The sequence below is a fragment of the Sphaerodactylus townsendi genome, linkage group LG16 (genome assembly GCF_021028975.2).
Source record: "Sphaerodactylus townsendi isolate TG3544 linkage group LG16, MPM_Stown_v2.3, whole genome shotgun sequence".
Lineage (NCBI taxonomy): Eukaryota > Metazoa > Chordata > Lepidosauria > Squamata > Sphaerodactylidae > Sphaerodactylus > Sphaerodactylus townsendi.
The window spans coordinates 17,845,098-17,869,869 of record NC_059440.1 but is presented as its reverse complement, the minus strand read 5'-3'; the positions used below and the strand labels follow the sequence as shown (position 1 = coordinate 17,869,869).

The following is a 24,772-nucleotide window of genomic DNA, read 5'->3' as shown; positions in this document are numbered from 1 at the left end:
TTTGAAAGGACACTTGGGGACAGGGGATTATCACATGTTCCCTCTGTCCTCTCTAGCAGTTTTGCTGACGCTGTTTTATTTTTAATTTTATCATGCTCACCCTGTTAAGATGCCCTGTGGCCTCCGAAAGGACAAAGAGGCAGAATGTAAATATTTATGGTTAATGTATTTCTGGAACACAGAAGAGCTGGAGCTGTTGCTTCCCTGAAAGGCCCATATTTGGACAGATCCCTTCCTCTGGCCTTTTAAAAACATGTTTACTTGGAAATAAATCCCATGGATTGCAATGGGGGTTTGCTTCCAGGTAGGTATATTGAGTTCTACCCATAACATGTGTTTAGAGGCTCTTCTATTTTGGAGTTTTTTACTTGATCCAAGATGTGGGCTAAATTCTAACATACATAGTGGGTTGTGAGGTTGTGAACTGGCGAGCCCTTTGTTTATGAATTCCTAGCTTGCCTTTTTTTTGTCCTTAGGCGCTGCTTCAAGGCCTCTTGCACTGCACAACAATGCAGTATCCGATGCATAATTCAGTTTTATTTTATCACAAGAATAATTCAGCAGTGGAATCGGCTGCCTAGGGAGGGGGCGAGCTCCCCCTCACTGACAGTCTCCAAGCAGCAGCTGGACAAACATTTGTCTGGGATGCTTTAAGCTGACTGTGAACTGAGCAGGGGTTTGGACTAGGTGGCCTGCATTGCTCCTTCCTGTTCTGTGATTCTGTGAAACCAGGCCTGCATGTCTGCTGGGCCGCTGGCCTTCTGAAGGAAGAGACAGTCTTTGGGCCACAAAACAGACAGCCCCAGTTGCTCTGCTGATGTCTGATGCTCAGCTGAGATTTCTGCCCTTTCTAGGCAGGCCCAGGAGTGCCCACGTGTGATGGAGAGGACACCCAACTTCTGAAGAAGGTGATTGCTGCATCCCCTGAGGTCAAACAGCAGATCCAGCAACTGGTGAGTTGGTTTTTTAAAAAAGGCATTTATTTTTAAATTGCACAACTGGGGTTTTGGCCTGCAAAGAAATGTTGAATTGCAGAGCAGGGGCTTTTATCTGCAAAGGGATGTTATTCAGATAGGCTATTTGGAGATGCGGTAGGGAGAAACTAGGGTTCCGTAGCAGAGCGGGGGCTTTGATTTCATGGTGACTTCCTTTGGTAGACTGCATGCTTTAATTGCAGGATGAGTTCCCTTGGCGTCTCTTGTTAACGAATCTCCACCAGTGGGTTGTAAGGGAAACCTTCATTGGCTGGAGACCGTAGGAAGCTGTTGCTCAGTGGAGTAGACCGTACTGGATGGACCAGTGGTCTGACTCCATACAAGGCAGCATCATATGTATTGTCAAAGGCTTTCACATTCGGATTCAACTGGTTCTGGTGGGTTTCCCAGGCTGTGTGGCCGTGGTCTGGTGGATCTTGTTCCTAATGTCTCGTCTGCATCTGTGGGTGGCATCTTCAGAGGTGTATCACAGAGAGACAGGACACAGTGTGTAACAGACTTCCCGCTGTGATACACCTCTGAAGATGCCAGACACAGATGCAAGTGAAACATTAGGAACAAGATCCACCAGACCAGGGCCATACAGCCCAGAAAACCCACCACACCAATTTTGCAGGGCCTGTAAGACTGAGTTATTCTGCCAGACTTTTAATTGGCACACTGGTCCATATGTCATCTTGGCCCCTGGGCTAATGTTTCTTCCCTTTTCTCACCTGTGAGATCTTATAGGTTATGGTGAGAGTTTGGCAACACGATGCAGGTTAGACTGTTAAATCGCTGTTGTTTATTGTTGAGGATGTTTTAATTGGCGAAATTATTGATGTGATTTTATGATTGTATTTTAAAGCATACGTGTGAACTGCCCTGAATCTGGCTTTGGCCAGGAAGGGCAGGGTGTTAAATCCAATAAATAATAATAATAATATTTGAATGGAAATTCTACTATGAAGATTAGTTTTTACTTCAAGATTTTTGCCTCTGCTGGTGCAACTTTGTAGAGCCGCAAGGGCACCAAAATAAGAACAGCAGCATCAATTTAAAAAATCAATATCAGAATTTTGTGGGGGGAAACGAATTGATTAATTCCTTAACATCATCAAAGAGCATTAGGAAACTCTTCTGATATTCCCATGAAATTTACAGAACACTGGGCTGTGTTCCTAACGTTTTGTGATGAAAAGGTTGCGGACGGAATTTGTCCTTATGTTTTCTATCAGCTACTCTTGAGCACCCTGTGTTCAGTGTTTACATCCTAAGTAATTTGAGAATCAATGTTGCTATAAACCATTCTACGTAAAATAGCCGGAATAGCTATGGGATACATTTGTTGTTTACGATGATAGATGGTGGTATAATCTCTCTCCATTTGTATGGCGCGTTGAGTAAAACACATGTAAAACACAATTTAGTGAGTCGCCACTTTTCATTTACATTCTGCTTGACTCATCAAATTATGAATCAGGATTTTTTTTTTATTTATAGCCCATCTCGGCTCTTGCTGATTGCTGTTAGGTGTGCATTCTGTATTACTCCAAGAGCTCTGTGTTTTGCATATGTTTATATTTATCGATTGAAAATGTCAGTTTCAGTTTAAAACTACATGTGCACATAGGTCATAATCTCAAATAGGTGGTGGATAATTGCAGATCTGGTCCTCTGGCCAGCATACGCTCCCCTTTTCTTTTTCCCCCCCGATAGGAATCTGAACTGAGAAAGAAGCGGAAACAGTGTGAAAACCTTGAGCATGAAGTGAGGAAGAAACATAAAAGATACGCGGAGCTTGTGAGTGATCCTGGCTCGACACTGCTGGAGAGGCACACTGGGTCCCCCTTTATCCACTTCCTCAGATCTTTCTCTTGAGGGCCATCGTGATGTAGTGGCTAAGAGCAGGTGAATTCTAATCTGGAGAAGCGGGTTTGATTCCCCACTCCTCCACCTGAGTGACAGAGGTTTATCTGGTGAACCAAATGTGTTTTCACACTCCTGCATTCCTGCTGGGTGATCTTGGCTAGTCACAGTTTTTCGGAGCTCTCTCAGCCCCACCAACCTCACAAGGTGTCTCTTGTGGGGAGAGGAAAGGAAAGGAGCTTGTAAGCCACCTTGAGTCTCCTTACAGGAGAGAAAGGTGGGGTATAAATCCAAACTCTTCTTCTTCTAGCTACAGAGCAGTTGGGCCTCAGAGCCAAAAACTAGGCAAGCCAGGGTTTGCCCTCTCCAGCCGTTTTATTTATTGTGACCAGTTGGACTTGTTTATAATGTATATTATGTTGTTTAAAGCTGTGGCTGGTCTCTTTTATGGAGTACACAGCTACGAGATAATTTAAATATCCACGATCGAGTTGGAAGGGGGGGTGGTTTCCTTCCCCTGGGATCTCTGCAGTTGTCAACTGGAAATCAGCTGTATGGGATTCTCCTGCCTGACTCTGTTGTCAGAATAAGGGCCATCTCACAAGTTGCATTTTTGCAAGGGGTACATATGGCACCGTGAACAGGAGACTGGTGGACTTTTAACCACGATCAGGATTGTATCCCAGTGCAAGCTTTTGTGGACAACAGCCCATGTTGACAATTGTGTGGCTAGGTTAGCGTTGTGTGGCTAGGTTAGCGTTGTTCATAGCGTTGGACATAGCAGCCGCAGCCCACAAATGCTTTATGCAGTGTTCTGTATGTAGATGCCGTCAAGTTGCAACTGACTTATGCTGACCCCCGCAAGGGGCTTTCAAGGGAAGTGGGAAAACAGGTGGTTTGCCATTGCCTTCCTCTGCAGAGTCTTCCTTGGTGGTCTCCCGTCCAACTACTGACTCTGCTCAGCTTCCAAAATCTGATGTGACAGGTCTATACCATACCATTCCACATCCTTACGTTGTGATGTGATTAGCCTTGAAGGCGGGGGGTGGGCAATTATTTTTTCCATGGGGCCGCATAAGAAACAGAAAATATTGTGGAGGGCCGGGCCAAAAGGCAGGGGGGGGGCGAGGTGCTTTTGAAAGCCCCGCAGAAGCTGGCAGCCAAGGCAACCGGTTTCTGCGGGGCTTTCAAAGGCGCCACGCTCCCCAGCACGGCAGAGGGGCCAGTCAGGGTCATCCGGCGGGCCGGATGTGGCCCGCGGGCCGTATAATGCCCAGGTCTGCTTTAAGGTGTCCTGCCAAACTGCTGCTTGTGTTCAGTGCAGAAGGCTTAACCCCTCTGGAATTAACACAAAAAGGGTGTCAACCTGAAAGAGTTTTGGGGTTCGGTTGAGCTCGGGCACCACTGCGTGCCGCTCCCACAAACACCCCATCCCTTGAGTCAAAGGAGGGGACTTTCTCTCGGTACCCCCGAAATGTTCCTGATGTTTTCCCCCCACTATTCCTGGTAGGAAATTCAGCTGCAGGAAGTTCAGGGTGACAATGCCCGATTGTCTGAGGAGAACGCCGTGCTTCATCGTCAAGTGGAATGGACAGAGAAGGTAATCAGTGGTTTTTCATCCCCCCCCCCCCTCACAATCACCACATCAATCATCAAATCATGAAATGACCTATGGAAACCCTACCTTGAACAAGAAAATGCCAACACTTTCAAATTCAGTGTGACTTTAAGCCACATTTCAACTGAAAATAGGTGGATTACTGCAATCTGTGTAAAAAAAAATATTAAAAAGCTACAAGGGGTTTGATTTGGAAGAGAGAAGTCAGAGTTGAGTATTTGGAATGCCTGTTTGTAGAATGCACAGGGTATTATATAGAACAGGGGTAGGCAATTATTTTTTCCATGGGGCCGCATAAGAAACAGAAAATATTGTGGAGGGCCGGGCCAAAAGGCAGGGGAGCAAGGCGCTTTTGAAAGCCCCGCAGAAGCCAGCAGCCAAGGCAACCGGCTTCTGCGGGGCTTTCAAAGGCGCCTCGCTCCCCAGCACGCCAGGGGGGCCAGTCAGGGTCATCCGGCCCCAGTTATGATCGTAACCGAACCTGATTCTCAGGCGATGATGCTCTGTTAATATGGCTTTGCACTATATCCTACAGCATCTTGAATCGCCAAAGACCTATGCAAGGGTCCTCTTTGTTGAGCATGGATGGCATTCCAATGCTATCAGACCCGGACATTCTTCTAATGAGCTAAATCAGCTAGCAGTGCCACAGGCATATTTTGGTGGATCACTGGCTTCCTAACAGATAGGAAACAGTAGGTGAAGCTAGGAAAAAATTACATCAGGCACCTGTAAGGAAATAGGCACAAGGTTTAAAGGCTGTATTGCTTTCACCGCTTCTCTTCTCTCTGTATACCAATGACTGCATCTCAAGCGATCCATCTGTTAAAATACTGGAATTTGCAGATGATGCACAACAGTGATTGGTCTCATTCGAGACTCTATGAGGCTACGCATACCAATGTGGAGGTTGAACAACTAATACCCTGGTGCCACTGGAACAATCTAGAACTATGAACGCACTTAAAACCTTAGAAATGGTACGGTACGGTTCCGGAGAAACCTTGCTCATCCTACCTCCTCTCACAATGCTAGACTTCTTTGAGTATCAACCAGTAGAGACCTTTTAAGAACCTACAGAACCATCATATCTCACTTGACCTAAGACTGGTGCCCTAATATCAAAAATGTCGTCAAAAAAGCACAACAAAGAATGTTCTTCCTGCACCAACTCAGGAAGCTCAAACTGCCCAAGGAGCTATGATACAGTTCTACAGAGGAATCATTGAGTCTATCATCTGCACCTCTATAACTGTGTGGTTTGGTTCTGCAATATAAACAAGATCGACACGGGCTTCAGAAGATAATTAGGGCACCGGCAGTATTGCTGCTAACCTGCCTTCCATTGAGGACCTGCCGCCTGCTACCTTGGTCAAAAAAAAGGGCTGTGAAAATATTTACTGACCCCTCGCATCCTGGACTGTAAAGCGCTGTTTCAACTCTTACCCTCTAAAAAATGCATGCAGAGCGCACACACCAAGACAACTAAGACATAAGAACAGTTTTTTCCCGAGATGCCATCACTCATTAAACAAACTGAATTCCCTCGATAATGCTAACCTATTTATTTCATACTTATTATATAATTACTGCACTACTTTTTTCATCATTCCTATTACCCATCTCCTCCCACTTATGACTGTATGACTATAGCCTGTGCTGACATTTTATTACTATTTTATTTCTTAAGATTTTACATTTGCTCTTTCCATTACTACTGATTGTTTCCTGATTGCCCACTAGACCTGATGCCTTAATCATTAAGTGCTGTACCTTATGCAAATTCTTAATAGCATGTATTTTTCTTTTATGTACACTGAGAGCATATGCACCGGAGACAAATTCCTTGTGTGTCCAATCACACTTGGCCAATAAAGATTCTATTCTATTCTATTCTATTCTATAATGCCCAGGTCTGATATAGAATGTTCCCAAACTAGGATTAGAAGGCACCTGATATCAGTCTGGATGGGAGAATGACTGAACCCACCACAGATGCCCCATGGTGGGATATAAATAATGCGCACGTGTGTGCCATCAAGTTACAACTGATTTATCAAAATCCAGTAGGGTTTTTCAAGGCAAGAGATGTTGGGAGGTGGTTTGCCGTTGGTCTACCTTGGAGGGTGGTTGTGAGAGTGTGGAGGAGGGATAAATTATGTTCCAAGCGTGTTCTAAGCTGCTCTGGGAAGAAAAGTGGGATGTAAATAAATTCAAATAAATGAATAAATACAGGATATGGGCTTCTCTTCTTGGGCAGATTGAATCTGAAAATGCTGACTTGAGACTGCGGGTGTCGGTGGTGACGGAAGAACGAGATTCGGCTCTTCAGAAATCTCTGGATCTCCAAAACAGGCTGGAGAGTCTTGGGCAGGCGTTGAAGGTTGGTGGAATCCTGAGCAGGGGGGCGGGGAATGGTGACTGAATTCGCAAACCATTGCACAAAAACTCCAGTTGTAATAGCCTTTCACACCTGCTTTATACCACTTTGGTACTTTTCCTTTCAGCTGTGGAAGTTGACCACAGATAACAACATGTATGCAATGCACAGCCAGCACTGTGATGATGGCATGCCTGCTTTTGCTACCCTGTTTCCCCAAAAATAAGACATCCCCTGAGAATAAGACGTAGTAGGGGTTTTGCTGAAGTGCTAACTATAAAGCATCCCCCGAAAGTAAAACGTAGCAAAGTTTTTGTTTGGAAGCATGCCCGACGAACAGAACACCAGAGCATGCAGCTGTGGAGCAGAAAAATAAGACATCCACTGAAAATAAGACATAGCACATCTTTGGGAGCAAAAATTAATATAAGACACTGCCTTATTTTCAGGGAAACATGGTAGCAGTGGTGTGTCAACCAGCCCTTTTTTAAAATAACAAGCAGATCTCCTCACTTTCCAAAAGAGCGATTCTTCCAGTGGAATCACTGCACAGGCTAGATTGCTCTCCAGGTTGCAGGGACCAGGTCATCTTTGGCCAGAGGATCTTTAGCCTTTGAGAGAGCACAGTAGGGTGCCCTGATCCCCACCGCTGGGGAAAGGGAGCCCAGATGTTCTGGGAGCAAATCCCCCAGTGAGGTTGACTGTGTGACTTCTTCATTTCCCCAGCACATGAGAGATGTCGCAGAACGAAGGCAGCAGCTGGAGGTGGAGCATGAGAAAGCCCTGCAGAACTTGCAGAAGAAGCAGGATGAAGTTCGGCACCTCCAGCAGGTGAGAAGAACTGGCCACAGGAAAGCTTTTTGCTTCTAGGAGCTGGTTTGCACTTGTGTGATTCTCCCACCATTCCCCGACTCTTGGGTTGCCAGACCTGTCCTGGCAGGGGGTGGAGGTAGAGGCATGAGGGGGTGGCCTTAAGAGACGGCGTGACATCACTTCTGGGAAAACCCCATTTAGCCATAGAGTTTCCAGCCATTCCTAGAGAGGCATGATGCCACTTCTGGGTTTTCCCTGGAAGTGACATCACACCTCAGGCCCAATAGTCCATTTTTGTTTTCTCTTGACACCATACATTGGAAACTGGGGGCAGAAATTCCCTGCTCCTGATCTGTAGTTGAAGGTGTACGTCCTGTGGGTGAAATATTGCAGGGGGGGGGGGGATAGGGAAGTTCTGCCTATAGGGTTTACTGTGGCTTACCTATCCAGGTGCACATCAGTGATGGACCCAGCCGACCTGGCTGGCAACAGTGTTGTGCACTTTTCTGTTCTTAGGGGCTGAGCACAGGTATGATCTTTTGAGCATCCCACCTTCTGCCAGGTTGATGGCAGTCACGAAGTCCTCTTTCTTTCACAAGTTTAAAAGGTTTAGCAGCTCCTGTGTTCTATATCAGGTTTAGCATGTTACTAAGCATTGAACAAGAACTGCGGGATCCCAATCTTTGTCTGCTCTTGCGTTCAGGCACAGGCTGAGGCGCGGAAGGAGCACGAAGGAGCCGTGCAGCTGTTGGAGGTAAGTAAGAAGGGAAGAAAAGAAGAACGAGGGTCCAGTCTAAGCCCATTCATTTCAATTGGAGTAATTCTGCACAGGATTATATTGTAAATTACATTTCCATGTTCTAAATGTCAGTGCTGGGGCATGGGCACCCTAGGAGAAGGACTGGCCTTAGGCCCCTTCCGCACATGCAGAATAATGCACTTTCAATGCATTTTGAAGCTGGATTTTACAGTGCGGAAGAGCAAAATCCACTTGCAAACAATTGTGAAAGTGGATTGAAAGTGCATTATTCTGCATGTGCGGAAGGGACCTTAGTGCTCTGCCTTTTGGCCTGCTTGGGATATCTGTTTGGCTTCTGTGGAAAGAGGGGTGCTGGAGTATATAAGCCGATCGGCTGATCCAGCCATGGCTGCTCTTGTGCTCTTATATCCTTCAGTGCAGAGGTAGGGAACCTGCGGCTCGAGAGCCACATGCGGCTCTTCTGCCCTTGCACTGCGACTCCACAAGCCGAGCCGCTGGCCCCATCCTTGCCCGTCCTGCAGGCAGCAGGGTGGGCACACCAACTGCCCGCGGCTGGCTGGGCCGCGCCACGGGCTTCCTCTCTCGCCTGCCCCATTGGAGCGGGGCGGGCACTTTCCCAGCGGCCAGCAAGGCCGAGCCGTTGGTCCCATCCCTGCCGCATCCATGCGCTTCTCAGAATGAGCGGAGTAAAAGGTAAAAAAACCCCAATATATACAGTGTTATCTTTATTTTAAATGTCAAAAATTATTTGCGGCTCCAAGTGTTTTCTTTTCCCATGGAAAACGGGTCCAAATGGCTCTTTGAGTGTTAAAGGTTCCCTACCCCTGCTTCAGTGGCTATCTCAGATTATTTTTTCGGAGGAGTTGTCAGGATTTTGGGGTAAAGAAAATACTTCTTTGTAGTTGACAATCTTTCTCTGCTTGGTTTTCATTGTTGCCGGACAGAGTACCTTGGATTGCATGCAGGTATTGCTGATTTTACCATGCAGTGAACTGTTTCCTTTTCTGCCTTTCACCCAAATCCTGCCTGTAGGACTGGCCAGCAAGGGGTTTGGAACAGAACTATGGCCCCTTCTGCACATGCAGAATAATGCACATTCAATCCACTTTCACAACTGTTTGAAAGTGGATTTTGCTATTCCACACAGTAAAATCCAGCTTCAAAGTGCATTGAAAGTGAATTGAAAGTGCATTATTCTGCATGTGCGAAAGGGGCCTATGTCACATTCCCAGAAATGTTGAAGAAACCGGGAAGGGGCAGGAAATAAAATACCGCCAGGGTTTCTTGTATTCTTGGTTTCTCAGTTCCAGAGTTGAGAGAGTTGTCTGTCCGCAGATCAAGAGCAAGTTTTTGAGACCAACAGCTCTGTTCTCCAACTGGAATGTTTTTAAAAAATCTAGACAGATAGGCACCTCTCCCTTGGCAACCAACTGGGATGGATTGCTGCTATGCACTCTTGTTTTAATTGTTTCATGTCTTTTTCAGCATTTGGAAAACAAAATCAAACCATTTTCAGTTAAGAAACTTAGGCCTGAATATCTACTAGTATTTGAAACTCAGACCCCCAGTACTTAACACAATGGTTTTATATGTTATTACCTCTAAATCCAAACAAACAGATTTTGCACTGATTTTTTTTAAAAAAACAACTCACATCTGTAGAGAAATCAATATACAGTTGTGGGATCGAACAAGTTAAGAAAAGGAAAATAGCCACATCGGATCCTGTGTTTAAATCCATCATTCTATGACTTGCAGATTGGCTGGCTGGCTTGAGTTACCCATACTGCTTTATCTGACATTCCTTTCCTTGGCCAGGCAGTTCTGGCCTGGGGCATCTTGCTTGCTCTTGCTCTGTGCAGCATGCACGAACAAAGATGGCATCCAGTCCTTCGGGGACTGAAATGTCATATGAATGCATCTCTGTGTGCATATGGACTTATGACATGATGACGCTAGTTAGTTCTCCCTTTCTCTTCCTTAGTACTTGACGTTAGTATTTTGTGTGCAGTGTGTGCTTGTGCTCTGTTGAACATTAAAACCTCACAGAATATACACTTGCTTTTCTAGAAAGTGTTTTTTGTTCCGTCACTGGTTTTATGGGCAACCGTTGCCCAGCTTTTTCCATCCTGGTATCTGTCCTCACACAGTTCTTTCACCGTTATTTAGGCTTGCAAAATTTCAATCTGCCCGTGTGCTCATCAGTTTGAAGAGAAGCATCTTCTAAAAGTGTTTCTCCTCCTCCCCTTCAGTTTTAGAGAGGCTCCATTGCACCCTTCTTGGAATAGGTGGATTCGGCCTTTAAATAGGATGAAATATGTAAATCATGTGACTCATGAGAGCCAATAGAATGTACTGCTGAGAATGGTAAACTCAGGCCCCTTCCGCACATGCAGAATAATGCACTTTCAAGCCATTTTCAATGCACTTTGCAACTGGATTTCACTGTGCGGAATAGCAAAATCCACTTTCAAACAATTGTGAAAGTGGATTGAGAGTGCATTATCCAACACTTCGGGGATGGGGCGGTATATAAGTCCAATAAAATAATAATAATAATTATTATTATTCTGCATGTGTAGAAGGGGCTTTAGAGAAAATCTGGGTTCATATCCCACTTTGCCATGCAGCTCATGGTGTTGGGCAATTCACTCTCTCAGCCTAGCCTACCTCACAGGGTTGTAAGGTGGAGGGAGGATAAATGATATGTGTAGCCCTGTCTTGGAAGACAGGAGAACAGTGTAATAACAGAGGCAAGGAAACCAAAACAGGAAAAAAAATACAATGAAACTTGCGGGTTCCTAATGGTGGTGTACGCAATCTGTGGACATCTACCATGGGCTGTGAATTTGGACTAGATCAGCTTCCGGTTCCTGGTCCAGATGTGCGATCCAAGAACTGCCTGTCTGTGTTGCTCATTTCCTTCTGTCCTCTGCCCGATTCCTCAGGCCCGCGTGAGAGAGCTGGAGGATCAGTGTCGTAGCCACACAGAACAGTTTAACTTCCTCTCTCAAGAGCTCCGACGTTTTCACCAGCAAACCGAGAAAAGTGGCCTTCGGTCGTCCTCTCCTTTGGTGGCTTCTGAGGTCTCTTTCACTCCCTGCCTGATATCTCCGCAGCTTCTAGATGGTCGCAAGGAGAGAGGTGAGAGAGCAGAGGTGGAGTGTCCTCCGTGCATGGCAGTGTGAACACACAGCCACATCGAGAGCCCACGTCATCCGTCTTGAATTTTCTGGTGTATCACCAACATGATCAATTGCCCCACACCTGTGAGAAGGAGTGGAGTCCCTTGAGGCTCTGCTTTGACTTGCCTTGGTGTAAATAAAATAAATCCCGGAGGAGGAGGAGGAGAAGGCAAGGATTGAAAATATGCTCAACTTCCTAAGTGTTGGATAACTGCTTTTGGGGAGTGTTTCAAGCTTGAGTTACCTGCCTCCTTCTGTTGGAAATAAATATCTCCAGACAAATGATTGGTCTAATGAAGTCAAACTTTGTATTTACAAGCAGAAAGCTTGGGGAAACATACACATATACAAAGAATTATGTACATATACCTCCGAAGTAAAACAAGGAAAGTTACTTTATAATGCACCATAACGCCCCTTCTTTTGCATGATAACAGTGGTGGAATTTGATTGGCAGTTTATAATTTAGGCAAATAACTAGGCATTTGATTGGACTGCCTTAACACAAAGAGCTTCACAGAACATGTCTTGGCAAGCATGTTTGCTTCGCTCTTGTAAAACAAAGAACAATTGTAAAACTTCCTATCTTGTCTGTCTGGCAAAACAAACGTAGCTTGCCGTAACTCTTCTGTCACCCTGACCTACGAACTCTGCCTTGCTGGCTCACAACCTGAAATTCCTTTGGCTTTTAACGCAGACTGTGTTACCTAGCTTTTACAAGTTAAATCAAACAGAGACTAATTTGTCTTGCAAAATAGAACAAACATAATTAAGTAACGCCGACATTATCGGACAGTTCCATAATTCCACACTTCTGCCTTGGGTGGGGGCTGGCCTGCCTTTCAACATTCGGTCGCGTCCCACTCCTCTGCTTGGCCTTTCCGCCCGGAATAATCCACACCATTTGGTTTCAGATCCAGAAGTTGTCCCCGTGCCTCCTCAGTGCAGCAGAAAGGGTCACAACGAAGGAGTTGGAGAATCCTCCCCCAGAGCACCTCAGCATGCCAGTCCTGTGGTGTCCGTTGTTGCCAGAAGTCCGGATTCAAGCACCCCTCCTGTCTCCTCAAAGAAGTCGCTCAGGCAACTGGAGTCGCAGTCCAGCTCTTCGAGATCGGAGTCCATGCGCAATAGTTCCAAATCCTGTGCCACGCCTGAGGTGAGCTGTGGACATGGCGGTTCTGACTTTTCACTGAAGAACATTTGTTGCATTCCATTGCCTTCAGTATCTGCAAAGTGCTTTTGCATCATGGGGAGTGTGTGTGTGTGTATAGACAGAAAGAGAGAGCCATCACGTTATGGCTGACATGGTGACCCCGCCAGGATTTGCAAGGCAAGAGTTGAGCAAAGGTGGTTTGCCATGACCTGCCTCTGCATAGCAACCCTGGATTTCCTTGGTAGTCTCCCATCCAAATACGAACCAGGGCTGTCCCTGCTTAGCTTCTGAGATCTGACAAGATCAATCTTGCCTGGGGCATCCCAGTCAGGACTGTCTGTCTGTCTGTCTGTCTGTCTAGCTGTCTGTCTAGCTGTCTCGCTAGCTATTCATCTATCCACCTATCGATTGATCGATCGAACACATTGGCAAGTGTGGGGGGATGTGCGGGCTTTGTAATGTCTGAACTATGGTCCTTCCCCATAAGGAGCTGCCTTGGACTGAGCCGTGACATCGCTCCAAGCTTGATCTTGCTACTCTGAGGCACAGTTCTTCCCCCCACAAATGTCCACTCTCCATCTTTCTGTTCTGACAGCCAGTCAGCCAAAGGAAGCTGCTGCCAGTTGGAGCAGAAACTCCTGGGCTACAAAAAACATGAGATGTCTTTAGCCTAGGAGGGATCCCACTATCTCCTGTGAATCTGCTTTTGACAGAGCCCTTTGGTCTTTCCTCCCCTCACTCTCCTTCAATGTCTGCTGCCTTTCCTTAGTTGGACACTGCCAGTGAGATGGAAGAGCTGGACATCGATAGCGTCTCACTCATCCCAGAGCTGGAACACCAGGGTCCAGTGAAGCTCCACGTCTTCTTAGTACGATACAGGTACAGTAAGCAGGGCCATTAAGGTACATAGACTCCTGCCCATTGTTTTGGGACTACCTTATTGGAGAAGAGTGTGCGCTTGCTCTAAATCACAGGTGTCAAACTCGTGGCTCTCCAGATGTTATGGACTACAGTTCCCATCATCCCCTGCCAGAATGATGCTGGCAGGGGGTGATGGAAACTGTAGTCCACAACATCTGGAGGGCCACGAGTTTGACACCTATGCTCTAAATAGTTGGCACAGCTCTATCCCTGGGCTTGGCTTCCTCACAGGACGACTTCCATCTCTCTACTCAGGCTTGATGTGTTTTCCTCAGGCAGTATTGGCTAGTGACCATGGGGTAGTTGTCTTTCCGTTGCAACATGTGACTTGGCATGTGAAGGTACTCCACATGTGTCTGCTTCCTGCTTGTTGGTAGTACTGCAGTGCAGGTTGATCCAGATGCAAATGGCAGATAGAGTGCCCTGACATTCAGCAGGCGGACATGAAACTCCTGGGCATTTTCACACCTTGAGCATGATTAAATTGTAGTGCTGTGTGGTGACTCACACCTGCGCCTGAGATGTCCTAGATTTAACACCAGTGGGCGAAGATTCATGACAGTGAATGTAATCTTTTTTTTTAATTATTGTTTTTCAATGTATGTTAAACAGAACAGAAAAAAGGCAAAAGGTAATAGAAAATAGTTAAGATTACAGCAAAGAAAATATCTACCCATTATTATATTAAGTACATATTACATAGTGGATCCCAATATAACATTTTCTGATTCCTAGAGAGACCTCATAAGGTCTTAGAATCTCTTTATCATTTGTTTACTCCTGGGCATTTTTACTAGTCCAATTATTATATCTTTGACATTATTGATTTTCAGTCCTTGTTTTGTTTTTAGATAGTCAATTCAGATAGGTATAAGAACATAAGAACAAGCCAGCTGGATCAGACCAGAGTCCATCTAGTCCAGCTCTCTGCTACTCGCAGTGGCCCACCAGGTGCCTTTGGGAGCTCACATGCAGGATGTGAAAGCAATGGCCTTTTGCAGCTGTTGCTCCTGAGCACCTGGTCTGTTAAGGCATTTGCAATCTCAGATCAAAGAGGATATATAAAGTATAAAGAATAAAGACTCCATTTCTCATCAAAATTTGGGTTTTGAGCACCGATTTACAAGTTCAGTTAGTTTTTGCCGTAGTAGCATAATCTCTGATTTTGTCTTCCCAACATTCTACCTTGAGACCTTTATCAGATTTCCATTGCGATTATTTCCGTTATGATTATTACTCTTGCAGCGGTTATTACATACCAGCACAGTTCTTTCAATTTCTGGGGAAGCTTTTCTGGTAGTATACCCAAGAGCACAAGTTCTTTCAAGGGACTCGCTTTAGACCTTTGACTTCCAATCCTTAAGGGTTGGATGATGGAAAGGTGAGAAACCAAGGAACAAGTGTAGTGTATATGTATGAACCACCCTGGAAAGCACAAGTAGCTTTTCACAGGATGAGGCCTTTTCCAGGAGATATGAACTCCTATGAAAGCCAATGTGGTTCAGACTCTAATTTGGAAATTGGAGTTTGATTCCCCACTCCTCCACATGAGCATCAGACTCTAATCTGGTGAACCAGGTTTGTATCCTCACTTCTCCACATGAAGCCTGCTGGGTGGCCTTGGGCCAGTCACAGTTCTCTCAGAACTCTCTCAACCCCACCTACTTCATAAGATACGTGTTCTGGAGCAGGGAAGGGAGGATAATTGTAAACTGTTCTGAGGCTCCTTAAAGGTAGGGAAAAGCAGGGTGTAAAAACCAACTCCTCCTTCTTCCTAAGAACATAAGAACAATCCAGCTGGATCAGACCAGAGTCCATCTAGTCCAGCTCTCTGCTACTCGCAGTGGCCCACCAGGTGCCTTTGGGAGCTCACGTGCAGGATGTGAAAGCAATGGCCTTCTGCTGCTGCTGCTCCCGATCACCTGGTCTGTTAAGGCATTAGCAATCTCAGATCAAAGAGGATCAAGATTGGTAGCCATAAATCGACTTCTCCTCCATAAATCTGTCCAAGCCCCTTTTAAAGCTATCCAGGTTAATGGCCATCACCACCTCCTGTGGCAGCATATTCCAAACACCAATCACACGTTGCGTGAAGAAGTGTTTCCTTTTATTTGTCCTAATTCTTCCCCCCAGCATTTTCAATGAATGCCCCTGGTTCTAGTATTGTGAGATACCCTCTCTTGTAACATAGCTCTTTCTACCTCAGGGGACCCAGCTCGCTAGCTCTGTTTCTACTTCTGTGATGAGAATGGAGGTTCTGTTCACTCAGTATGATTTTGCCCTGGGTCATGATCAGCAATAATGGTCAGACTAGAATCCTGGGAGGTCCATTTTCAAATCCCCACACGTGCTGTGGAAGCTCACTGGGTGACCCTGGGCTAGTCACTCACAGGGTGGTTGTGTGGATAAAATGGAGCAGAGGAGAATGATGTCAGCAGGTGTTGGTCCTCGTTGGGGTGAAAGGCAGGGTATGAATGAATTAACTAAATAAGATTAAATGAATGAATACCGTGCTTTCTAAGGTACACGAGTGTCGTGTGACTCGTTGGCCTTTCAGTGTCAAAATGGCGATCCTTGCCTCTTGTTTTAGCTACAACCCTTTTGCCGGTCCTAATGAGAACCCCGAGGCTGAACTCCCACTGACGGCTGGCGAATACATCTATATTTATGGAGAAATGGATGAAGACGGCTTCTTCGAAGGTATGTGGAGGCTGGTTTAAGCTGCTGCTGAGAGGCAGGGTGGTGTAGTGGTTAGAGTGTGAGACTATGATCTGGGAGGCCAAGGTTTGAATTCTTGCTCTGCCATGGAACCTTTCCAAGTGACCTCGAGCCAGCTGCATTCTCTCAGCCTAACTTACCTCACAGACTTGTTGTGAGGATAAGATGGTGGCGAGGAGAATGGCATAAGCCGCATGTGGGGAGAAAGGCAGGGTAGAAATGAAGTAAATAAATAGAAACAAAAACAGACTGTGGACCCAGTTTGGTTTGAGGAATCATGAGTCAGAAGCAGAGCCCTGGAAACAGCTGGTGATTTCGAGATCCGGTGTGGTGTAGTGGTTAGGAATGGTAGCCCCCAATCTGGAGAACCAGGTTTGATTCCTCACTCCTACATTCCTGCTGGGTGACCTTGGGCTAGTCACGGTTCTTTGGAGCTCTGTCAGCCCCACCTACCTCACAGGATGTTTGTTGTGGGGGGGCGGGAAGGAGTTTGTAAACCCCTTTGAGTCTCCTTACAGGAGAGAAAGGGAGGATATAAATCCAACTCCTCCTCCTCCTCTTCTTCAACTGTGGTTCTTGTACCAATGTTTTGTAAGCTTCTTGTAGGAGGAGGGAAAGCAAATTCTCCTGAAAGGCTAAATGTTTAAATTAGATAACTGTGTTAAAAGGCTCTTCTCTCGTTACTTTCAGGAGAGCTGATGGACGGCCGGAGAGGCCTGGTCCCTTCCAACTTTGTGGAGCGCATTTCCGACGAAGACCTCGTCACCTTCCTGCCTCAGGAGCTCCATGACCTCTCTCAAAGCTCTCCCCTTGAGAGAAGTTTCCTCAGCATGAGCCTCAGCAGCGGGGAGAGAAGCGATTATTCGGCCGAGGAGCTCAGTATCAGTACAGCACCGTCCAGGCTAGAAGGAGGCCAGGAAGAAGGCGATATCACGGCAGTGCCTTACCCCAGGAAGGTGACTCTCATCAGGCAGTTTGGCAGTGGCATCTTAGTCGGCTGGGAGCCACCCCTTCTGCCTGCCGGCTGCTCAGACATCCAAGGCTACAACGTTTATGTGGACGCAGAGCTTCGGCAAAGCACGAAGGCTGGGTCCCCAACAAAAGCCATGCTGGAAAAGCTGGACTTGAAAACAAAAGTCTACCGCATCTCGCTGCAAAGCGTCTCGGCGGAGGGGAGCTCCGACCGTCTGCAGTGCACATTTCTGGTGGGACACGGCGCTGCCTTAGCCCCCACGCAGCTCCAGGTACGGAACCTCACGGCCACCTCGGCGGAGATCTCCTGGTTGCCGGGCAACAGCAACTTCTTCCACGTCGTGTCTCTCAATGGGGAGGAGTGCGACACAACAAAAATGGGGGTCTACTGGTACACTTTCCGCAATTTGAACCCGAGCACCTCCTATGTTGCCAGAGTAGAAGCCCAGCTTCCGCAGGCGCTCTGGGAACCAACTCCAGAGAGGCCAGAACAGCCGTCGTGGGCAGAGATCCACTTTGTAACAACTTCAGCAGGTGAGTACAAGATAGTAAACAAGCGAGATAGTAAATGGCCATTTGTTCGGTGAGTAGGAATCACTTCCAGGTGACCAGGCCGGGAAATTTTACAAGAAGTTGTTTTTAGACCATGAATAGCTAACCTGAACTGGAGCTAGGTGTATATCCAAGCATCACTTGCAAATGGTTGCCTTGTCCAACAACACGTGCAGCCAAAATCTTACAAAAGACACAAGAGTGCTGTTGAAGACTGCATCTCCTGTGTCAAATCTGCCCCCCCCCCCCCCGAATAATCCTGCCACATGTTGGGTGGTGTTATTAAATTGTGCAGGGTGCAGCCAGTAATGCGGAGCAAGATTTGTAGGACAGGAACCAAAATAGCACCAGGAGGGCATGGGTTTAAATTATGGGCAGAAAGGTTCTGACTGGATGTTAGGGAAAAAATGACAGTAAGAGCTGTGTGATTGTGGCATCAGCTACCTAGGGAGGAGGGGAGTTTCCCCTCACTGGTAGTCTTTAAGCAGCAGCTGGACAAACACTTGGCAGGGATGCTCTAGGCTGATATTGCATTGAGCAGTGGGTTGAACCAGCTGGTCTCTATGGTCCCTTCCAACTCTATGATTCCGTGATCCTATTCTGTGAGGGCAGATCCCACTGGGCATCGCAGATGGGAAGGGGGAGCCAGGCCAGGGTTTCAGAACTGCTGTCCAGACCAACATTTTGAAAATGAAAAGCAAACTGATTCTTCCTCAGGGTCTCCGGATGCCCCTCTGGATGTCCGAGTGGAGCCGGGTCCCTCCCCTGGGATACTGGCCATCAGCCCTTCACCAAGATCACCATTGATACTGAAGGATAGTCCAAATGGGAGTCTGATGCAAGCTGCATACGCATTGTGTGCTGACAGGCAAGAGGTAACCTAAACAGCAGCACTGGCTGAGGAAAAGTGAAGGGCGTGGATATCACATTTTTAGTGTACTTTCATTTTTATAATATGCCCAAATACCAAACAGCAAATAAAAAATATAAAAACAAGGATGGCAAGTCTACATATTTGCATGTAGAAAAAGTTTCCAAATTTCTACAAATGTGCCCACAAATCACTGTTGCCTATATGTCGTGTGTTTGAATGTTGGATGTGAGGTCCTCAATCCACTGGATTATGGGAAGAGGTCATTTATCTCTCCAGGGTTGTAATATAAATCCTTTAGCGATAGTAACAGCATAGAGCACAGGTGTCAAACTCGCGGCCCTCCAGATGTTATGGACTATAGTTCCCATGGCTACTCTGTCTCACCAAAAGATATAAGGTGAATTGAGAATCCAGCTGCCACCACTCTCCAGGCCACCCTCCCCCTGACCCAAACACCAAGTTAGGCCCACCCGCCTCTACCACTCACCCGCTCTCTCATCCTTCAGGAATATTTTTTTTCCTGCGGAAGCACACACTTCTGCCGCACCACCACTGACCGCACTTTTAACTTTCTGTGAGACAGAGTAACTCATCACAACTGTAGGACATATCTATTAACCCCCCAGCAGAGCAAACCATTCTGTTCTCAGCCCTTGTTTTGAAATGAAAATGTTTGAGCATGTCTACATTGTTTGTTCACAGAAAGTATTATCACTTGTGTAAATGAAGGTTACAAGCGTTACCTTGAATCTATCTGTTTTCTTCAACCCAAACCCACGACTTCCCTCTTAAAATCCATGGCAACGTCCTTGGCATTCAAAAGAGCGAAAGCTCTTGTAATAGTCATTGCAGAAGATTGGTGCTATAATCAACCCAACAGCAAAGAGCTAATGAAAATCACTCCAAAGTCACTCTGTTCTCAGCAAGATGAGAAATGTCCCACCTAAAGGTTAGCAGGCACCCAGCACAGTGTGTGTGTGTTAAATGCTGTCAAATCACTTTCAACTTATGGCGACTATCATGAAAGCAAGCCTGGGAGAGCCATGCTTGTTTCATTAAAGCCTGGGTTCTTTTCTCCAATAACTCCAACCAGCTGAGGTCTCAACGATTTTTATTGAAAAACAGAAATCAAAGAAATAAAACATGATTGCGGTTAAGGGATTGCTTAGCTGGTTACGTCCCTTTTGGTTCTTTGTCCCCATTCCGGGAACCCATGGCCCAGAGATGTTTCTCTGACCACGTCTCAAGATGGAATTCCAAAACCTAAACTCTGTTCAGGCCATGAGGTAACTTAGGCCTTTGAAGTTTCATCCTAGCACCTCTGCATAGTTTCCTGTCCTCCCTCCAGGAGATCAAAAGGCAAAGATGCTTTTCACAGTCATGTGTGATTTTGCTAGTTTTACAGTACTATTCCATCACAGCAACCCTGTGAATTAACCATCTCCCAGACTAATTAATGAACTCCTATCAATAACAAGGCCAGGTCTTGCAGACTGGAGCTTGCAACTTCCTTGATGGAGTCAATCTATCTCATGTTGGGCAGAGGCATATCTAGGGAAAATGTAACCCAGCGCAAAATCTGAGTTTTCTGCCCGCCCCCACCCCCCCGCTGCCCCTGTATAGGCAGCCGCCCTCCCCCACCACGACCAAACAACAGTTTTTTGCATCAGGTCTTGAAGTCAGTGTATGGACCCTGGGAGAAGGAGAAGGGGCGTGGGGGGCGATTTTCTGCCCCCCACGTGACGAAATGGCCGCAGCCCAGGGATATTTGACCCTATATGTCCCCCTGGGTGGTACACCCCTGATGTTGGGTCTTTCTGTTGCCTTTGAAGCATCATTGTCTTTTCCAGTAACTCTTGTCTTCTCATGATGTGACCAAAGTATGATAGCCTCAGTTTGGTCATTTCAGGTTCCAGGGAGAGTGCTAACAAAATTTGTGGCTGTCCATCACAGGGTAGTCCTTAGTTCTGTGAAAGGAGGTTGGTACTGAGCAGGGTCAGTTAGGATGTGGCATTAACCATAGGTCTCTCTAAAAGGATGGAGCACAACAGGCCCCTTTGGAGAAATAATGTCCTCCTAACCTTTGATTTCTAAGGTTACAACCGAGTGAATTAACTCATCGGTAATGAGTTGCTTTGAAAGATGATTTTATGTTGTTTCTGGCTCCTTGTTGCAGGTGATGGAAGTTACCTCCCCAACAGCCGGCAGCGTCTTGATAGACATTTCCCAACTGCAGATCCTCCAGGTGTGCCGGGAAGTGTCTGTAAGGACGGTATCTCTTTATGGAGAGTCAGCAGATTCGGTACCAGCCCAGATCCCATCGGCCTTGTTAGGAGACGTTGGTCGCTCTTCTTCATGTGTGCCAAGCTGTCTCCCCTCTCAGCTTCCCCATGGGGAGACGGAGGCTCCTCTCACCCCACAGACCTCCCAGGAACATAGTGTAGACCCATCTTCCAGGGTTCATAATCCCGTTGCCAAATTCACCTCTGGGCCTAATATCAACAGTGAGGATTTTGTGAATTTACCTCTCGCAGAGATGTCCCCAGGCAGATGTTCCATTCCCACCAGGACCTCTTCGACTCATGTTCTTCAGGAATCAACAGTAGAATCAGGATCCATGCCAGGAGAGGACCCCAAAGCCCTTGTTCTAGCTGCAAACAGTGTAGAAGCAGAAGATGTGGGTATGCCCAGGAAGGAACCTGGAGAAGGTAACCAGGTATGTGCATGGAAATCGGGACTTCTTTGGGAGGTGGAGCCAAAGAATGGTGTCATAAAGGAGGAGATGTAGTCATGGCAGAAGTTAGAAAGAGGCAGCGTGGTGTAGCAATTAGAAGAGAGGCTGTGGTAGATCGGGTGTCAACCTTGAATCTGTATGAACTCATAAATTTACCTCGTGTGGAATAAGACCACTTCTTCACCATGTCACCGTGAGCCTGCAAAATTGTCCTTTGCCAAGTCAGGCCACAAAGGAAGAAGAAGAGTTGTGTTTTTTTTGTCAGGAGTCTCAAAGCAGCTTGCAAACTCCAAAGGAGGTCACATTGCAGGTCCTTAGAACAGCATGAACAAAAACCATGTGAGAGTCACGATCTGTAGGAAGCAGGAAGATTGGGCAAGATCAAGCGGAAAAGCTAGCTTGATCTATCCCAGCACTCTTATTATTATTTATTGGGTAGTATTTATTATTCAGGAGCCGTGTTGCGTAGTGGTTATGTGCTTGCCACTGCCACTCACACGGTCAGGAGTTCGAGCCCCCTGTGGTTCAGATATCCTGGCAGCTGGCTCATGGTCAACTCAGCCATCCATCCATCCCTTAGTTGGTAAATGAGTACCTTGCACATAGCTAGGAGGTAAAGAATAGGCGGGGAAAGCAATGGCAAACTACCCCACAAAAACGGCTTGCCTATGAAATCACTGCTTGCAGTGGTACCCCAGGGTCAAACACGACTGAAGGGGAAACTTTACTTTACTTTTATTTATCATTCATGTTAGTTTCAGAGAATAGCCATGGTGGTCCACAGAACAAGAGCCCAGCAGCACCTTCGAAACCAAAAAAAAATTTCATGGTTTTATTTTATTTTTTATTTATTATTTAGTTTTCTATACCGCCCAATCCCCAAGGGGCTCTTTAAGCATATGAGAGTCAAAGCATAGGATATTTAATAATCTCATGGCTCACTGGTTTGCATCCTTAACAATTTCAACCCACTGATGAGCCTTTATGAGCAGATACAGGAAAGTTCCACATGAGGACAGTATGGGTCGCTCCCCACTTACCTCTTCGTGTGCAACTCCGCAGCGTCCCCGCGCCGAAAAGCCTCCGCGGCTTATGACCACGGAGACTATTTGCTCCCCACTCATTTGCCATTAAGGAGCTAACGCGGGCAGCCAAGAACGGGAGTTTCGTGGGAATAGAGGCAATGAAGCATTTTCATTGGCTGGCACAGGTGTGCGTCATGGAGGGAGGGCGGGCCTCCATTTTCATTGGCTGGGACGAGGTCGTTTTTGATAGGCTCGGATGTCTGCACGTCATCAGAAACGCGCTGGAAGCTTTGGAAGCATTTGTTTGAGACGTCTGCACATGCTGACGTCAGCATAAAAATAAAGTGAAAATCAGTTCTTGCCGCCGCCACCGACTACTCGTCTGGTCTGGTCTGCAGCACCTCGCTGTGTGAATTCGCAAACTAAATTCGCTGTGAATTTGCAGCAATAAACCGCGAACAAAGGGAACAATATCGTCACGTCACGTTGTGCACACGTCTCAACGTCTTCATGTGGCTTCATTCCGCGCACTGACGGTGACGCCCTCCCCAAACAAAATGGAGGATTCTTTCCCCTGATTGGCCGGAAAGCTCTGCGCCCCAGCGAATCAACCGCGCGTCATCTTCCGGGTTCCCCACCACCCCGCGCCAAGCGCGGGGTTTGGGAAAATGTTGCTGTTTTTTGAAGAGCAGATTTGACGCGCGCCAGGGAGGAGGAAGAGCGGCAATTTCTGCGCAGCCGCGCAGTGAACGCTGGGGATGTGGGGAACGTCCTGGCTCCCCGCGTCTGAACAAGAGAAAACCCCGCGGCTAATGGTGAGTGGGGAGCGACCATATATGTCCATGTCAGTTAAGGGTAGCTGGAACCACAAAACATATATTATTATATTGTCCAAGATACGATGGCTGGCGAGTCCAACAATTTTTTCCATTGTTACAAGAAATGCACTGGCCTAGTGAAAGAAAAATCTAATTTCTCCTATCAGATAAAGCCCCTGAAATTACAATGAAAGTGGCGGAATTTTGAGCATATATTATTGTACGAAGGAGCTCGAATAGCATGCACTGCATTTCTTTTGTATTGCTGTTTTTTAATGTTTCTCTTTTATGCCATTAAAGGTTGTTGTTGTTGTTGTTGTGAGTCAACATTCTGTCAAAGGGAGTTTATACGCTGAAAATATTGTTCGTTTCTAAGGTTCTACTGGACTCAAGTCGATTAGTTCCGTCTTCTTTTAGGATCTGCACAAAGCCCCCTTTCCTTGGCTGTGTGTGAATGGCACTGCCATGCTAATCCTTCAAAAGCGGAAATCTCAAATCAATTTTACTACAATCCAAGATCAACAACCAAAAACACAAGCAATAAATGTTACAATCAATCAAATGTTGCTCTGTATAAAATGGAAATGAAAATGATAACATTATTACAAACGAACCCTTTCTTTTGCCTTATTTGTCATGCTGTAATGCAAAATGTATTGTCGAAGGCTTTCATAGCCAGAATCACTGGTGTGTTGTGGGTTTTCTGGGTTGTATGGCCATGTTCCAGTAGCATTTTCTCCTGACGTTTTGCCTGCATCTGTGGCTGGCATCTTCAGAGGATCCTCTGAAGATGCCATCCACAGATGCAGGTGAAACATCAGGAGAAAATGCTACTGGAACACAGCCATACAATCCAGAAAACCCACAACACCCCTATAATGCAAAAGTTTTCGACCTTATCAGACGTCTCAGCAACACTAAACTGTTTTGGTCAGCTGCCTTCTCTGTTACCCGCCCTCAGTGGCATCAGATTTATCTCATTGTTATAATGATTCTTTTCCCAGAAACCTCTCCTTGTGGCTGAAGAACCAAAGCCAGAGAGGCCAGGCAGTGGTGCTGGGCACCTAGAAGCATGCAAAGCCTGCTGTGCGGAACAAGAACCAAAAGAGCCGTTGCCTGAAAGTGGAGCTGAAAACACTCCGAGCTGTCTGGGCTCAAAGGCGCCGGTCCTTGGAGAACAGGCGACGCAGTGGGAGGACAACTCCGGAGACACGGGCCCAAGCGACAAGCAAGGCTCAGAACATTTCACTGGGACTTTGGGAAGGAAGCTGCTGAAAGAAATCTCCAGGGATGACTCCACCCTGACTGTGTCTCGGGTCAGAAGAGAGGTCCGTGTCCTCTCTTCATGCACTGGGTTCACATCTGCTTGAACTTTGTTTCATGGCTCTCAAATGAATGTGTGAATG

At 46.5% G+C, this 24,772-nt stretch overlaps 1 protein-coding gene across 1 annotated transcript in view; it reads left to right on the top strand.

The window, feature by feature from the left end:
- TSPOAP1 (TSPO associated protein 1) overlaps positions 1-24,772 on the top strand; it is a 67,415-nt gene that overhangs the window by 16,197 nt on the left and 26,446 nt on the right. The window contains exons 6-20 of the mRNA XM_048518878.1: positions 855-953; positions 2,694-2,777; positions 4,354-4,443; positions 6,722-6,844; positions 7,568-7,672; positions 8,358-8,408; positions 9,359-9,379; positions 11,363-11,558; positions 12,514-12,755; positions 13,522-13,631; positions 16,264-16,373; positions 17,082-17,897; positions 18,633-18,790; positions 20,966-21,505; positions 24,371-24,694. Coding sequence (XP_048374835.1) covers positions 855-953; positions 2,694-2,777; positions 4,354-4,443; positions 6,722-6,844; positions 7,568-7,672; positions 8,358-8,408; positions 9,359-9,379; positions 11,363-11,558; positions 12,514-12,755; positions 13,522-13,631; positions 16,264-16,373; positions 17,082-17,897; positions 18,633-18,790; positions 20,966-21,505; positions 24,371-24,694 — 3,069 coding nt within the window. The remainder of the gene's footprint in view (positions 1-854; positions 954-2,693; positions 2,778-4,353; positions 4,444-6,721; positions 6,845-7,567; positions 7,673-8,357; positions 8,409-9,358; positions 9,380-11,362; positions 11,559-12,513; positions 12,756-13,521; positions 13,632-16,263; positions 16,374-17,081; positions 17,898-18,632; positions 18,791-20,965; positions 21,506-24,370; positions 24,695-24,772) is intronic.